Source organism: Esox lucius, chromosome 17 (genome assembly GCF_011004845.1).
Source record: "Esox lucius isolate fEsoLuc1 chromosome 17, fEsoLuc1.pri, whole genome shotgun sequence".
Lineage (NCBI taxonomy): Eukaryota > Metazoa > Chordata > Actinopteri > Esociformes > Esocidae > Esox > Esox lucius.
In genome coordinates this window covers 34,610,762-34,629,732 of record NC_047585.1, presented here as the reverse complement: position 1 = coordinate 34,629,732, position 18,971 = coordinate 34,610,762, and the positions used below count along the sequence as shown (strand labels likewise).

General features: G+C 40.8%; 1 protein-coding gene across 2 annotated transcripts in view; it reads right to left on the bottom strand.

Annotated features, from left to right (window-relative positions):
• The window catches only part of ca16b (carbonic anhydrase XVI b), a 195,876-nt gene that overhangs the window by 146,052 nt on the left and 30,853 nt on the right, over positions 1-18,971 (bottom strand). For both annotated transcript variants that reach the window (XM_013138224.4, XM_013138225.3), the window contains exon 2: positions 691-801. In XM_013138224.4, the coding sequence (XP_012993678.2) occupies positions 691-801 (111 nt within the window). The remainder of the gene's footprint in view (positions 1-690; positions 802-18,971) is intronic.

Below are 18,971 nucleotides of genomic sequence, written 5' to 3'. Positions count from 1 at the left end.
ATATTTAGAAGAAAAAGTGCAGGGGAGCTCAGCCATGGGGAATGACCTGATTGGCCAAGGAAGCCCTCTACAGTTGATGCAACTGTCCACCATAACAAAAACAACAACTCTTCTACTGATCAGAAACACTCGATTCAATGACTCCCAACAGGATATGCCAAAGACAATACTGGAGGCAAAAAGGTCCAGAATCAAGAGAAACTGAAGAATGCTACAGTACAGCCCCAACAGAGCATCACCATGAAAGATACTCAGCATCTGGGCATTTCTATAGGTCCCTAATTTCAGGCAATCCTTTTTTGCAAAGGATATGTGAATTAAACATGACATAGGTTAGCCAAATATGACATAATTACTGGAGATAATGGTAATCTGTCCAAACACTTTTGATGCTCCAAGATTCGATGACTAAAACGTGCTATTATTTTCATTTCCTGGAATAAACAGCCACAAAAAAGACTGTATCAAAGTCTGAATTAGTCAGTGAATTTTATTTTCCTATGGAATAATGTATATTTTACATCTAACTTCGATCATGCATACATTTTTGCCAAAATAGAAATGATAAATCAGAGTACAGCACGGTGATAAAAGCCTACAGAGAAATTAGGGTTTGAATCCGTGGCACAAGAAGTCTGCCATCCTGTCTGTGGACATAGCCTCATCAGCACCCAGTAGAAAAGGACTCACCTGAATAAGACCAATAGGCATCACCTCCTGCTGCCCTCCTCTCCCTCGCCACGCCCCCCGTGCTCCCATGATGCCTCTCCCTTGCTGACCCCGACTGGCCAGCCCGAAGAGCTGAGGAAAACAGAGACGTATGTTTCAGATGTGTGCACTATTCATTTTCCAATAACTTTATTTGCATACATGCAACTGGACAATGACATTGAAAAAAAAAAAAGGCACTCTATTGTTGTCTAATAGTCGCTGTGAAAAAATGTTAAGTGGTCTTTCAGGAAAACTAGGATTAAAAAAAAAGAAAACAAAGAAATAAATAAAAGAATTCCAACACAATGCAAAGTAATAAAAGAAAGTGCTTCAGGTACAGTATGTATGTTTTACTCTCAGGAAGGATGTTGCTGTCTCAGCCTCAAGCAGGGAAATGAAGCCAAACTGCTGAGCAGGACCTAGAACCACATGGGAACAAACCCAAAGAGATGAAGGGAATGAATAAACACGGGAAGCATTCGGTGACAGTACAACTAGGAAGAGTGGAACTGTAGGTGGGTCTGGGTGTGGGGGCGGTCCTTCAGCAGAAGGGAGGGTTCAGCCAGCCAGACACCTGTGGAAAGCACGTGGCAGATTGGCTGACAGGCCTCTGCAGCAGCGGATGAAGCCTCCCACATGACACCACCCTACCCAGAACCCACAGCCCAGGCATCCTCAACGCTAGGCATGACAAAACGCCTCTTTCGCCTCACTGCCTCCTGTGCAGATTCATCTGACCTCTACAGTACGTCTATCCGTGGTGGACCTGAATCGAAAGCAACGATGACCGTCGTCAGAGACCATGCTGAGGGGAATTGGAACGCCCACAGGAAGGGTTTCGGTGAGCCCCTTCTCAGGCCGCTCTCAACATCCTTTAGCGCAACATCCATTCAGACGCCGCCCCGCTCACCTGAACTATACGTGTCCTAGAAACTGACGATCAGAATGTACTGTGCACAGAACTATCAAGGACAATTTGGTAATACACAAATGGAAAAAGTGAGTCGTTGCCTTTTGGTTCCGGCCCGAGTGTATGAGCTTGTTTAGGGAATTTCAGAGCACTGCTTATTCATTACGCCTACTTACAGGGCTGAGATGCTGTGTTCGTTGCAGTCTGCAAGAGGGAGATGGAGAGGAGCCGTAGCCCAGCACATCTCCCAGAGTGCATTAGTAACCGAGATGCAAGGCTCTGGTGGGGAAGGCTATGAACGTGCACCTCAGGGGGTAGTAGCTACAGAGCCTTGAAAGCTGAAAGCTGTGTGCATGCATGTGAGTGCACGTGAACGTGTGTGTGTGTGTGTGTGTGTGTGAGACAGAGAGTGCATGCGTGCATAGACACATCAAGAGCCCCAGTTAGTCCATCAGTAAATACATTATGTCCTCACTGTGTCATCATTAACTAACCTAATTGGACCAAGTTCTCCACTGAGAGACAGGCCACAGGGGAAGCTGTCGGTCCCTGCTTTTGAAAGACGAGCCACATAGGTACAGTGCAGTCATAAAGCAACCGATGGTCTCTCTCCGTCCCATCACCTCCCCTTAAGAAAGGTACAGTAATAATATAACTATTCTCTGTGTCCCAGTGAGATCTTTGACTCTATCTTCTTTCTATTACAGAATTATTGCCTATCGGCAGTGACAGGTTTGTTCCTTTGCTCTAAGTAATGTCTCTATAAGCTCAGTAGTGCAGTAGCATTGTAGCTGTGGTGTATCAGAATTCCTCAATGAATCAGTCAGGACATACACTCATCCATCCTCATCTGAAAGGAATCATTCATGAAATACACACATCCGTCCTCTGAAATTATTCAGGAATCAAATGCACTCATCGTTCCTCCACTGAAAGGAATCAGTCATGGAATACACTCATCCTTCCTCCACTGAAGATAATCAGACATGGAATACACTCATCCTTCTTCCACTGACATGAATCAGTCATTTAATACACTCATCCTTCCACCACTGACATGAATCAATCATGTAATACACTCATCCTTCTACCACTGACACGAATCAGTCATGGAATACACTCATCCTTCCTCCACTGACACGAATCAGTCATGGAATACACTCATCCTTCCACCACTGACACGAATCAGTCATGTAATACACTCATCCTTCCTCCACTGACACGAATCAGTCATGTAATACACTCATCCTTCCACCACTGACACAAATCAGTCATGTAACACACTCATCCTTCCATCACTGACACAAATCAGTCATGTAACACACTCATTCATGCTCTGCTGAAATATTTAACTCCCAGTTCTCAGTACCTCCTCTCTTGCCCACCTCACCCTAATAACCAGATAAGAAAGATCAACCAAGCCAACACACACACCTAAAAACCCACACTCCCAGACAGCTTTGCTGCCTGCTGCCCCTTGTTGGTAACATTTAGATCAATAACGTTTAAAAGTGAAGTACAATATGATAATAACTCCACGCCCTAACAGACACGGCAGTGTGTACCAAGGACAGGGTTGTGCAACCATGCCGACTGAATGAAAAAACACCCACACCTGGTTTTCTATAGCCCCCTCTTGAGAATGACTCACAGCTTGGTTAAGGGGGAAAAATTGTGCATGTGCGCATACATGCACATATACATACAGACAGGCACAAACACAAGCACACATAAGCGCATGGGTGTACACACACGTACACACACACACACACACACACACACACACAAGATGGCACACATACACACACGCACACACTGACTTTTGCAAAAACACACAGAGCTGCCTCTCCACTGCCCAGCTAAGCTCTTACCGATAGTTACATCATTAGAAGTGAGATTAATTAAGGCAAAGCACTAAGTCGATTCACTTGCTTCTCACAGTCTCTACCCTATGCTATTTAACTTCAGGTATGGGGTGAGAGTGGGGAGAAGTGAACTGACAGAAACAGAGAGAAAGAGATTCAGGGGAAGGTGGAGAGAAGGAACATGTGAGTGACAATTCCACTATAATGAGTGAGGCTGAGACTACACTTTTCACTTGTGTAACCCAATCAAAAACCATTGATTACAAAGATCAACAATCCATACACCTCCAACCACAAGGATGAGTGTCAACTGTTGACATGGTGCTATCTACTATGCTTTCCAACTGACTTGAAAAAGTATTTGTGTTCATATTTTCCCTAAACTCAGTTTAATCACTGAAATAAGATTCACATAGCCTACTAATATATTAATATGCTATATACTGTACACATACATAAAATATACAGTGTATATATACAGTATCTCACAAAAGTGAGTACACCCCTCACATTTTTGAAAATATCAGAATATCTTTTCATATGACAACACTGAAGAAATGACACTTTGCTACAATGTAAAGTAGTGAGTGTACAGCTTGCATAACAGTGTAAATTTGCTGTCCCCTCAAAATAACTCAACACATAGCCATTAATGTCTAAACCGCTGGCAACATAAGTGAGTAAACCCCTAAGTGAAAATGTCCAAATTGGGCCCAAAGAGTCAATATTTTGTGTGGCCACCATTATTTTCCAGCACTGCCTTAACCCTCTTGGGCATGGAGTTCACCAGAGATTCACAGGTTGCCACTAGAGTCCACTTCCACACCTCCATGGCAACATCACAGAGCTGGTGGATGTTAGAGACCTTGCGCTCCACCTTCCGTTTGAGGATGCCCCACAGATGCTCAATAGGGTTTAGGTCTGGAGACATGTTTGGCCAGTCCATCACCTTTACCCTCAGATTCTTTAGCAAGGCAGTGGTCGCCTTGGAGGTGTGTTTGGGGTCGTTATCGTGTTGGAAAACTCTCCTGCGGCCCAGTCATCCGAAGAGAGGGGATCAGGCTCTGCTTCAGTATGTCACAGTGCATGTTGGCATTCATGGTTCCCTTAATGAACTGTAGCTCCCCAGTGCCGGCAGCACTCATGCAGCCCCAGACCATGATACTCCCACCGCCATGCTTGTCTGTAGGCAAGACACACTTGTCTTTGTACTCCTCACCTGGTTGCCACCACACACGCTTGACACCATCTGAACCAAATAAATGTATCTTGGTCTCATCAGACCACAGGACATGGTTCCAGTAATCCATGTGCTTAGTCTGCTTGTCTACAGCCAAATGTTTGCAGGTTTTCTTTTGCTTCATCTTTAGAAGAGGTTCCATCTGGGACGACAGCCATGCAGACCATTTCCCAAAGACAACCTCTGGATAAGACGCTGAGCACGTGCACTCAATTTCTTTGGTCAACCATGGCGAGGCCTGTTCTGAGTGGAACCTGTCGTGTTAATCCGCTGTATGGTCTTGGCCACCGTGCTGCAGCTCAGTTTCAGGGTCTTGGCAATCTTCTATTAGCCTAGGCCATCTTTATGTAGAGCAACATTTCTTTTTTACAGATCCTCAGAGAGTTCTTTGCCATAAGGTGCCATATTGAACTTCCAAACATGTCTCCAGACCTAAACCCTATTGAGCATCTGTGGGGCATCCTCAAACAGAAGGTGGAGCGCAAGGTCTCTAACATCCACCAGCTCTGTGATGTTGCAATGGAGGTGTGGAAGTGGACTCTAGTGGCAACCTGTGAATCTCTGGTGAACTCCATGCCCAAGAGGGTTAAGGCAGTGCTGGAAAATAATGGTGGCCACACAAAATATTGACTCTTTGGGCCCAATTAGGACATTTTTACTTACGGGTGAACTAATTTTTGTTGCCAGTGGTTTAGACATTAATGGCTGTGTGTTGAGTTTTTTTGAGGGGACAGCAAATGTACACTGTTATAAAAGCTGTAAACTCACTTCTTTACATTGTAGCAAAGTGTCATTTCCTCAGTGGTGTCACATTAAAAGATATAATCAAATATTTTCAGAAATGTGAGGGGTGTCCTCACTTTTGTGAGATACTGTACACACACTGTATATACATAGAGACACCATATATAAACATGCATATATATAGACATATATACAGTACATACACGTACATTCATGACACACTGGATTCAACAGCGTCTCGCGCTCATCAGGTAAAGGATCCAGCACCACGGAGTCCCAGAACATTCCTGTTCAAGGAGAGCGTGGGGAGGATCTGGAAAGTTCTGGATGGCATTAGGGAGGCACACATGCCTCGTCCATACTCATGCACAGAAGCATTTCTGATAAGAAACGCCTTCGACCACCTCAGCTGTGATTTGTGTGTTCCAATCAGTACATGCCAAAGAATGTGGTGTCAACTACCGCACGACACCATTAGCTTGATAAAACAACGGTTTATGTTACAAAACTACATACAGTAAAGGGAAGTAGGTCAATGCCAGATAACACAATGACATCATGCGTCCCTGATCTGTGCTGTAGAGAAATGCATAATGATGGACGTGTAATATATCGAAGCTATTTATCACCACGAACCAGCTACTTTAAGGCAACAGTTAGCGGGAAAGAACAGCCAGCCAGTCGGTATTTGATCGGAGAAGAGAGCGGAGTAGACGGCACCGTGTCAACATATTACACTCATCCTTGTCAGCCTCAGCCAGAGAGAGTCCCCTGTGGCCGCGGGATCAAAGCAGACGGTTGGAGCCGTAAAGCAGAGACCAGCGGAGCAGACAGCAACACAGAGCTCAGGGCTTAGACCCGAGAAAGCCTGGGTGGAGCATTCAAAGGCTCGGAACCTTCATACACCTAGCTCAACACCCCTTACGCACACGAGGCTCAGGAAAGCACGGTTAAGCATGCCGAGGCACTAAATCCTTTACGGCCGTGAAACACGTCTACCTATTTGTGGGTTGCAACTCGATCCGTCAATCAGTCACATACAAAGAGGGATCATCCATAGGGTACGTGAAGTGATGCCAGTCACAAGCCCTCAGGGGCTGTTGAATGTGTAACATATTCCACTTCTGGGATCAGAAAAGTATATTGAGACCAGATGTTTCGCTAATGAGAAAAACGTAATAAAACGTTCCATACTAATTATGCATTATTTTGTCATCATACTTGTAAGCCACTACAATGCACTTTGGGCTATGTGTGTGATAGGATTTGTAATTGGTAACTTCAGGAAGAATTCCTTAATCAATAAACAATTTTGGGCTGCGATGACAGAGTCAAAATACCAGTATAAAGAAATGCATATCCCGTCTATGATTGGTTCGGATTTGGACCTGTCAGGACAAACAAAACTTGTTCTTGTTTTGGGATGAAGCTCATTAGAATAATAACCAGTGGGTAGAATAATGTCCAAACATACAAAACCGGATATAAGTATACAAAGGAAGGAAAATACAATCACCGTGGAGAGAAAGTGCAGTCCTAATGAAATCTCTTTAACAATGCAGATGTGAAACCCATGAGTTAACTGCCCATATCTCACTCTCATTGTATACTGAGTTGAGACCACAGAGATCAGTAGAGCTATTTTGACCCCTATATTGAAAGACATAACTCTAGGAACACAACCATGTATTCAGTGTCATTCCAATCCTTACAGAACGTGCTGGACAATTTAAAAGGCACTGTGACCCAAGCAAAATTGAAACCACTGTGGATGTTATTTTCAACAATCGCAGTTCCTACCAGATGATCTTCCCTGAGGCTTTCCAAAAGCTTTCTAACCCATCTGTGTCACTTTGAGATGCAAATAAAAATAAAGAAAAATATTATTTTTCTGTTAGCCCTATGAAAAAAGAAACATGGTTGCAGTTTTTATCTGAGCTGACAAAAATACGAAAAAGAAAATGAGATATGTATCAGCCGGAAATATCCACAACGATGAATCCCTTATTTCATGTCTAAAACCAGATAAAAAGTATGTAGAAGTGATAACAGACCTAGGCCTATACATTTATAAATTGCAATTCTCTGGCAATAAATATTATAATAAATAAATATTCACAGCAACACAAAAAATGTCTAACACACCTTCTGTTGAATTACAAAGTTACAGTGACCTATCAGCAATTCTTTTTTTCTAACAGTGATCTAAAGAAAGTTAATAAAGGGGAAAAACATTCAGATTATCATTCCATTAAAAATGTCTCAAAGCTGAGGGAGTGAAAATGATCAATGCCTAATTGTATGACATATGAATTTGTTAATTTCTTATTTTGAGCTGTCACACATGGAAAACACGAAATACAACTAAAATGTTTTTTGTTACGGAGGTAAATTTCTTTTAAAACAATAGGAGGGATTTGTTCATTTTTATTTCCATTGGAATATAACATTACGTCACAAATACGTCCCAAACAGAATGGTTTTAAAGACCCCCTAGCCACTCACTGGAAGTCACAGTTTTGTGATCAATATGTTAACACTGAGGGCAAAGAGGCGAGTTTGGGATTCATGGAATCATCTGAATCATAATTTTGCTCTTTAATATGTAGCCCCCTCTTTTTCAAGGGACCAAAAGTAATTGGACAATTGACCCAAAAGCTGTTTCATGGACAGGTGTGAGCTACTATTTCTTCATCAATTAAACAGCTGAAACGTCTGGAGTTCATTCCAGGTGTGGCATTCGCATTTGGAAGCTGTTGCTGTGAACCTACAACTTGCGGTCAAAGGAGCTCTTAATGCAAGTGAAACAGGCCATCCTTAGGCTGCAACAAAAAGAAATCCATCAGAGAGCTCTGTAACACAAAAAGGCCTGGACGTCCATGGAAACCATTCATAAGCCTCAAGAATAGAAAGGGAAGATTAGACGTTGACAAAAAACATCTAAAAGAGCCAGCCCAGTTCTGGAACAGCATTTTTGGACAGATGAAACTAAGACCAACCTGAACTAGAATGATGGGAAGAAAAAAGTATGGAGAAGACTTGGAACGGCTCATGATCCGAAGCATACCACATCATCTGTAAAACACGGTGGAGGCAGTGTGATGGCATGGGCATGCATGGCTTCCAATGGCACTGGGTCACTAGTGTTTATTGATGATGTGACAGAAGACAGAAGCAGCCGGATCAATTCCTAAGCATACAGGAATATATTGTCTGCTCAGATTCAGCCAAATTCAGTGAAGTTGATTGGACGGCGCTTCACTTTAGAGATGGACAATGACCAAAAACATACTATGAAAGAAATCCAGAAGTATTTTAAGGCAAAGAAATTGAAATTCTGCAATGGCCGAGTCAAACACATGATCTCAACCCGATCAAGCATGCATTTCACTTGCTGAAGACAAAACTTAAGACAGAAAGAGCCACGAACAAACAACAACTACAGTAAAGGCCAGGCAAAGCATCAGAAAAGGAGGAAACCTATCGTTTGGTGACATCCATGCGTTCCAGACTTCAAGCAGTTATTGCCTGCAAAGGATTTTCGACAAAGTATTAAAAATGAACATTTTATTTATGATTGTGTTAACTTGTCCAATTACATTTGAGCCCTTGAAATAAGGGGACTGTGCATGAAAATTGCAATATCTAAACATTTCAAACAATATTTTTGTTCAAGCCTTTGAATTAAAGCGGAAAAGTCTGCACTTCAATTGCATCTCAATTGCTTCATATAAAATCCATTGTGGTGGCGTACAGAGACAAAACGATGAAAATTATGTCAGTGTCCAAATATTTTCAAACCTAACTGTATACAGTATGTAAATGTGTGAATGATCAACAAACTGCACGTTATGGTTGCTTATGATAACTTATATAAGTACACACACATTCGTAAATCGAAGGGACCAAACTGATCATCCCTGAGTTCCAGACTGCTACACGATCAATTGATTTCTGTATTTGACTGAAGAAAAGCATTGAGGATTTGCAGAGAAACGCTAGCCTTAACGCTAGGCTCGAGACAAATTATTTGCTACCTTTACTAAATACTACAGGCCTATTATGGTCACCTACGATCACGTATACTTACACACAATATGGAGTCAGATTATTCAATATTAAATTATCACGTAGGACATATTCTCCTGCATACATTTTCCTACCTGTCCCCTCAATAACAAGTGGCAAACTCTGACCTCCATAATACAATTCCAAAAGCAAAACTAGGCTCAGAGAAACACAATACTGCATTTTTGTTTTCAATAAATAACAAATACAGTGATTTATAAAATATTCATTTATGAATTAAAACTACAATTGAAAAGACTATCTGGGCTCTTTTCTGTTGCACCGAAAGTCCACCAAGTAAAGTGAATTACATTATCAGCAAACACATCCTATTTCTTGTCTCTGACTATTCATTTTCAGTCTGACCATACAGGTTAATGGGTCAATGGGTAAGGGCCAACTTTGTAGATCATATCCGGTCAAAACTGCTTGTGCATCAAACTGACACTGAAACTGTGAAAGAAATACGATAATGTATTTCCTTGTAGTTGCTTATTGAAAAAAAAAAAAAAACACTCAACACAGGACCATTTTATCAGCAGATGTTTTAAAGGGTGTGTAAGTTCCAAAGACAAACACAGCTGGTTTTCAGATTAGGATACATCTCTCTCCCATTAGGCCCAAACCCTCTGGTGGGTTGTACCAAAAGGTGGTTCGTGCAGCACTTAAGCCCTTTCCTTCCCAACTCAGACCACTCCCCAACAGTCCTACTTATATTCTTGCTTGTGAAATAGTGTTTTGCGAATACATTTTATTGGTGTTTTTTGGCCACATGAGAAAACTGTGTGCAAAACATACAATAATGTAACTCCTGAACACAGGAAAACTGTAGTAGCCCCCAGTGTGAGACAAGGGGCAGTGCATCCTGTCAGATGTAGATATTGTTTTTGCTCATCAAGTGTCCAGCTGGTTATGCTCCCTCTAATTTCTGCAGTGCTTATTGACCCTAGGACCACACCTCAGACAACCTGGCCAGACAACTCCTGGCTGTCCCTGTCCAAAGCCCACCAGGTTGCGTTTCAGATCTAGAATCTGATAACTTCAAATGGTTGCATGCAATTTTTGTCTCAACCTCTGAACAGTCCCCTATTGAAAGCTGTTATGTTCTGCAGTGGATTAGACCTTTTTGCATTCCTTATGGGATCTCCAACAGGTCAATAACCGGCTAGTGGTAGCTTGCAGCCCATCTATGAGTAGCTCAAGGAACACTTCTATATGCAGTGCTCATGTTTCGCTGCAAAATCTTAAATAAATCTTGAGTTGTAGATAGCACTAGCGCCCAGCTACTCGATATTATCCTACTATTGTTCAGTCGTTACTGGCTTAAAAAGCAAAAACAAACACATACAGTGGATATAAAAAGTCTACACACCCCTGTTAAAATGCCAGGTTCTTGTGATGTAAAAGAATGAGACAAAGATAAATAAATAAATAAAATCAAAAGGTGCTTCAACAAAGTATTAGTTTAAGTGTGTGCACACTAATACAACCAGGTTATTGTAAGGTTTTTATTTATCATTTTTCCCCCTTGAAGATTTCAGTTCGTTTTTCAATTGAATTGTTCACATTACAGGTCACATTAAAAGTGGAAAAAGTTCTGACATGATTTATCTTTGTCTCATTCTTTTACATCACAAAAACCTGGCATTTTAACACGGGGTGTGTAGACTTTTATATCCACTGTATCTGGAGGGATAAATCTGCATTGTGCTCGTCTGTGCCATGCACACGTTTGACCACCAACTAATAATTGCCCCACCGGGTTTGTATTTGCGCAGTCATTAAGGATCACAGCACGTCAATTACACCAGCTACAGCGCATGCCAGAAGTCTCAAACTGTATTCAGCTAATTGTGACATCTCAAGCGTATTCACACTGCCGACGGAAAAACTATCATGATTACATTTCAATGTAGGTAACATTTAAATAATACGTAAATATACTTTTCTGCACAGTTGGAAAAATGACAGGGAAAGGCACATTACAACAGCAAAGTCCTGTACGATAATGCTTTCAGCAGTTGAATTAGAAGGTGGTGAAATGCATACTTTGTAAAGTGGAAACGAGGTAAAGTAATGGTCGTACAGTTGTAGAAGAACTTTCATCATAAGAACATACTCCTACGCAGTGGGGAAGGTAGCAATTTGAGCAGCAAATGCACCAAATATATAACAGCTTGTAGCACTGTTGGCATAGACCGATAATCCATAGAATGGTTATGGAACCTTTAAAAGGGTTTTGGAGTGAATTCACTGCTAAGCTCATGGGTGCCCAAGCAATGGCAGCCAGTTCTGACTTGAATAGGATCTGACATATATTGATTATATTTATAAGGTTGGTTGCGACGGTCAGTTTTCCTCCCTCAAGTTCTGTCATTACCTAATAAAGAAATGGCTGTTTAAAGCTGTTTCAAGCCAATTTAGTGTCCTGTATTTTCATGAAGGGAATACTGAAAGAAGGGAAGCACTTACTGATGACGCTGAATCATGCACTGAATTCAAAGCTCCAGCACAGCAGGTTGCGGCCTTCCCTCTATTGTTTGTTTTGGCTAACAATGACTGGGACACTGACTTTGTGTCATTCTGCCCTGCCTGCCAAATGCTGCATTCCCAGCAGTTGAGTTAGCATTATTGTGAGGGAGGTAGCAAGCCAACAATTCCCTAGCTGGGGTATTATCAGTGCAACGGTGCCTGACAAGCATGACATGGGAAGTCATGTACAGGTTTTGCCTAGCCTAACTTGCTTCAAGAGAAAAAGAGGCAAAATGTAATGTTTAACTCTCTCCAAAATAAGTCCAATGTAATTTTATGGGCTTCAGCAGTTCTGCTGGGCTACTGACTACCATTGTTAGAGAGGATCATCTCATCATTATATGCAGATCTCTGACATAACTGAGGAACCCAATGAGCTAGCGGCACTTAACAATAATTAAGGCTACATGCATCCCGATGTCTGCCATATATCCGGTACAGTTTGAATCAGGATTCCTCTGATTCCATCCTTTTCGACCAGCTGTCTCATCCCATGGATGAGAAAATGTAATAGTTGAGGTCCTGGGCTGGTGTGGTTACACGTGGTGTGGGATTTTGAGCACAGTTGGACATACTGACAAATTCTCTAAAACATGTTAGAGAAATCATGGTACACAAATGAATATTACATTTTCTGGACACAGCTCTGAGCAGTTAGCATGCAAATTGCATACTACCTCAAAACTTAAAAAACCCAAAACTTAATTGTGTTGTGTGAAAGAAATGCAAATGTTTTTAAGTGGCATTTTAAAGTCCCCTCAAAAGGTGCAACTGTGTAAAACCATGCTGTTTTACCAGTTTCTTGATATAACACACTTGTCAGGTGGATGGATTATATTGGAAAATGAGGGAAATCAATTTGGTAGGGTTTAAAAAAGAAGTTCTGAACCACCAAGACTCTTCCAAGAGCTGGTCACTCTACCAAATGCAGAAAGAAGGGGATGGGTCAGGCAGGTGACCAGGAATCCATTGGCCACTGAGTTTCTCTGCTGAGAAAGTAGAACCTGACAGAAGGACAACCATCTCTGCAGCACTCCATCACTCAGGCTTTTATAATTGAGTGGTTGGATGGAATGAGTGGCTAGATGGAAGACACTCCTAAGTAAAAGGCATATGACATGGCATCTGAAGGACTCTGTGAGCATGGGGAAAAATATTATTTGGTTTGATGAAATTGAACTATTAGGCCTGAACTCTGTTGACCCAACACTAACCATGCCCACTCACCCACCACTTTGTACTGCCTCTCAGGGACCTTGTTGCACTACTCTATTTGTGCTACTGGACTTTGACACTGCTTTGCAAAGTCTGATAAGGATGTTTTCAGTTGCTACATGTACATATCTACTTCGGGGACCTCATGGCTGCTATCCCTGTATTTCAGTTGCACATGCATCTTCAATTTGCCTTCATTGCACATTTAGAATTGCAATTTGTGCTTGCCTTCAATTTGCCTTCAGTTTGCACTTCTGTTTAGATGCTAAATGCATTCTGTTGTACTGTACTTGTACTGTTCAATGACAATAAAGTTTAATCTTATCTAATCTAATCTGAATGCCAATCGCTACGTCTGGCGAAAACAAGTTACCGCTCATCACCTCTGTAAAACCATCCTTACAGTCAAGCATTGTGTGATGGGAATATCATGCTAACAAAAAACAGGCAAAAACCTTCAGACCAGACAAACACACAAATTCTGCCCTTGAACCCTAGTGAAAACCAAAGAGCATCTCTCACATGCACTCATTATTTTCCTCCTATTCCCTTGACCTATCCCTCCAACTAGCCCTTTCTATTTCCAGCTACAGGATTCTCCCTGCTGACCTCACACAGTGTTCAAAAACAAGCACCGTCACCCTGGTGCAGAGCACAAATACCTGAGTGAAACAACCCCGGGCCCACTACACCTTTTTGGTCCAGAATAAGAGATACTTCCCTAACTGAGCATCTTAACCATAAATACACCCACATATTTCCTAGCGAACAGGGACCTGAGCTGAGTGGAATGATGACTATGTTCACCACTGGACTCACCCCGGCTCAAAAACTATTCAAAGAGGTTGAACTGAAGTTGAACTCACGAAGCGCTGAATATCAAAGACATTCACACAGTGATATTGCTACAAAGCAAACTCTGATCTCCCCATACAAGTGAATGGCATTCCCAACGTTTAGTGCAAGAAAGAGACATGAATCTGTCTAGTCAGACACGAGTCAGGAATACAGTACATATAAAAAAACATACATAGCCCAGTATGGAGCCTGGTATGAGTTCCTGTTGAATACCAGGGCGGGGATTATTTCATTTAGTGTCAGCCATGCAGAGAAATGCTGAGGGCAAGACTAAGTGTGTGTCCCAAATGGTACCCAGCCTATGTAGAGCACTACCTCTGCTCTGGTGAAAAAGTAATGGACTGTAAAGGTCATAGAGTGCCATTTAGGATGTTTTTAGGTAAAAGTGACAGGGAGCTTGCAATCCTGCAGTAAAAAAAAATAAACACAAAAGGGAGAGTTCACTTCTGTTCACTCTATTTGAATCTGCACAGCAAACACTGGCAAAATAATCTGCTTTAATACAGTACACAAGTCTGCAACGGGGCTTAGTGAAAGTGCATTATGGGGACATGTCTAAAAACGTCTGGTTTATATTAGTGGATGTCCTCTAATGGGTTTATCTTCAGTATAATACTGTTTACTATCAACGGATTGTATCCAGAAACAACTAGACAAAAAGTCTGATTTGGACAATTGAGTTAGTACCAGTATTGCTGATACCCATCTGAAATTGCCCAAATATACACAACAGTGATAATCCTAGGCTTGCACTTATTAGTGTCCCACGATAATACAAAAATGTACTTTACGCTTATAGCCAGAGATGGCAAAAGTATTTTCTGACAACAGGTGCCAAATCATAACTTCAGACATTTTGTTATTTGTTAATTAACCATTATTACATGTAGATTTTCATAAAAAATTTACTCTACCTCACCAGAAAAATGTCAGCCATTTGACAATGGTAAAGCTAAGACATTGTAAAGATGGGAGAGAAAACAAGATATGTTCATGAATAATGTATACATGATATTACAATTTTAAGGAAATAAAAAGCTGTGAAAAATATTCAACATGTTGAATGCACATTTTTAGTCATTGAAATAAGATTTCAGCTGACGTTAAAATAAGCTTATGCTGATAGCTCCTTTACAGTCCATGGTCCAGACATTATTTTATATTGGTAACAGCATGCCACAAAAATAAAAACAGCTATAATAACCTTGAATTTTGTTCTTATTCGTTTATTTCTAATTCAGGTTGTGATGTCGTGCCTGCGAGCCCTGTTGTGAATGCTCCACAACAAACTGACTCCTTTACCACTTTTATACCAAGCCTAAGACCCACAAATTGGACCATGCCGTTAATTATTAGCAGACATTTCTGAAAGGTATCCGAGAGGCATCTTGCTAACAAAGCTGACACATTTGTTTTCACTACTGACTTGGTGATGATTTCAGTGAAGTTCTGCCTCTAGCTTAGAATGAAAGTTTCCATACTGCTGAGACAGTATTTTCACACACTACACTCCATGCACTGTGAGTTTAAGATCCTGCCGTACAATGTTCACTTGGGTAAACGAATCACTACATTTTAGAGATTATGCACAATAAAAATACAAGCTTAATTCAAGCCTAGAGACACTACACCTAACTATTGCCAAGCGAACGAACATTGTTAGCCAGCAACCGCTAGTCAGAAACATAAGCTAACCTACTAGCCAAAGAAAGACATTTCAACGTAGCGGTAAATGCTGGCTCAGGTGACAATTATGGCTAAACTGTTTCCCTTCCCTCTTACGCCCCTCTAGTTTGCTATGAAAGATGCAAGTGTATGTGTTCTAGAAAATAGCCTAAAGCAACTTGTAAGTCACTATATTTTGGACAGCTTCAAAGTACTGTGTGACTGGCAGTACTTTCACATTCAATTTGAATATTGTGGAATGTATGTAATTCACTCAATATCTTTATTGTCCAAAGTGAGACATTTCTATATATAAAAAAAAAAAAAAAGGACACCACACAACACATATACACATAAGATTGGTTGATACCTAAGAATAATTAAAAGGGACAGTGCAGCATTAAGGTTACATAGGCAGCTGGAAGATTACTGGCCCAAAAACACAGTTAGATATAACTAGCACCACAGCCGCAATGGGGCCATCAGTGTTTTGCCTTCATTTATTTTTTTTCTGATCATTTAGACATGAAAAATAGCACAGTTCATACAGTTCAACCACCCCAGTCCTAACTAGACATTAAAATCAGTTCAACAGATGCCATACAAGGAAAGGTTTTTCCATGTTGTCAGTGTAATGTGTTTATTCAACACACACACTTTCTATTTCAGTTATGCTGTTTAGAATTTGTTGATTTGTTGTTATTTAAATAAGACTGAATATACGAAATCGGTATATTAGCAGACATTACCTTATGCTATGACTGAAGAGTGGAGGAGATGAAAACGGTAAATATCTCAAGACAGTGTAACTGTAGAAAAATAGAAATAGATACTGGCTCCCCTCAGCTTGTCTCAGACCACTGTGAAGTGGTAATGACAGAATCACTCATCCCCTGCTGCTGCCAATTGGTCTATAGCCATACATTTGCCCTGTCTGTCATGAACAAACGACCTACTCACCCAGATGACAGTGTTGGACCACAAAGAGTATCAGAACAAGAAAACCAGAACTGGGAAGTGCTGAAAATATGCCAAGTGTTATGATTGTGTTATGATCGTTATGTTAGAACTTTTGGGGTCAATTTGGGATGGTAATGCAATCAACGATTGGCCTGATAGAGCAAATAAATTTTAACAAAGGGAAAGGGTGCCCTCAGGATAGTTTGGTGGACTTTGAGGGATGATGCTCTTTTAAGTGCGCTCAGAGGCATCCACTATGTCTGTGGGGGGTGTGGGGCCATTACACTGATGTGATCATTTGCATCCAGCCTCTGGGCAATATAGAATCTGGCCCATGTTCTTTCTATGTTTGGGAACATCCTTGTGTTTAGATTGGATTCAGTGGTTTATGTTAGACTTTTAAATTTTTTATCACATCCATTCCAAGATACAACGCTGATTATCCAAAACAATAAATATCACAACATTTCAAGAATGAACTGATTGTGACGATCCTTCAGAGGACCATGGTCAAACCTCTGAAGTACTTGAATCCCACATCCCATGGAGGCTGTTTTCTAATTGCCAAAACAGCCGCAATTAGGCCTGGGCCATGTAACATATCAATGGATATTTAAAAATAACAGAATAGTTTTGAATAATGTTGTAACTATTTCTTTGAGGGGATTTTTTTCAGAGATGTGAATATTTGTCACTACTTTAAAAATAAATACCTGCTGTGCAATGTGATGCAGAAAACAGAACAATAATAACTTGGAACATCTTTGCTAATACTTTAACTAATCCTAGATAAGAAAGTTGTAACAATGACAGCACTGGCAGAAAAGTTTGAGTAATTCTTGCAGAGGAGAGAAACTACTTAGGTAAACAAAAATAACTTGCAGTAAGTTATTATCTACATTATAAAAATAACTGAATTTTAATATTTCATATAAAAAATTATCCAAAGTCTACAGAGAGAACTTAACTGTTTAAAGCCAAGTCAACAAATGTATTCAAAAGTATTAATCAAACATCCTCACACATCTTTTCTATCTTAAGAGAAAACTTAAAAGCAAGTTCAATGCCTTATCATCAATCCGACTTTTACTAGGAAAGAGACGTCACACTGTTTCTATGACATCATAGTTCAACTAGAGTCTTTGAACCCCATCTCCCCAATCAAGAATTTCCAGTAATCGCAAAAGAGAAACAAAGATCAAGAGCTGAAAACAACAAACTTGTCTAATATGTGTCTGGCAAAAGAAAAGGACCCCAGCACCTAAAAATGTTTGATAACTTCAAACAACTGAGTGAGAGAGCAGGAAAAAATGCCAAAAACAAGAAACATACATGTTAACTGTCAAGACATGCCAAACACGACCAAAATGTTATTCCAAGTTGGGACAGTTTTCTATAGCAACATTTGTTCACACATCTCAGAAGACACAATTGGGGACAGCCAGCAATCAATGCTACTACTTAATTAAACTGCTACTTAGTTTAATACTGCGTATGAGATACTCAGCCAGTCGGAAATGGTAAGGCAGATGTTGAAATTGCTTAACATTGCTAGATGCAACAGCAGAAGAAAAGTGTGCATGGAAAGGGAGAGCGTTAGCCATCATCGGATGGATATTTCATGATCCTTGTCCCTGAGACTGAAGCTGGCGTTGTTGCACAGGGCTCAGTTAGTGAACATATTGAGGGGGAAATGTACAGCTGTGCAGTTCGAGTCCATAAATACATCTACGTAGCAGAAATGTGGGAGGGTGGGGAAGCCTTGCTGTTGTTTCATATTACACTGTGTAATTAAACCTGCCAGGTCTCATTGCCAGGTCTCATTGACACCATCCTGGCTGTGATAATGTCAGCCTAAAAACACTATGACTTAACCCGAAAACATCTGGAGCTCCGGCCTTAAAAGCACAGGGGTAGGGATGTTGCTGCCATCAGGGAGTCCATCGACACGCTGTGAAGCGAACTGGCGTATACATGCAATCCGGTCAATTGACCAATGCTATTTTTAATTTTGCAAGAAAATTGTGAGTCTACTATATACCAAAACGTTGAACCTTCCATCAAAGCACATACTGCTGTCAAATTAAGATAGTGCTGCAAAATCTTCTGGAGTTAAATGGAATTTTTGAATGTGTCCAAATTGTCACTAAATAAACAATCTGTCTAAAAAATCTGTTCATTATGTTAAAAACATACTTTGTTT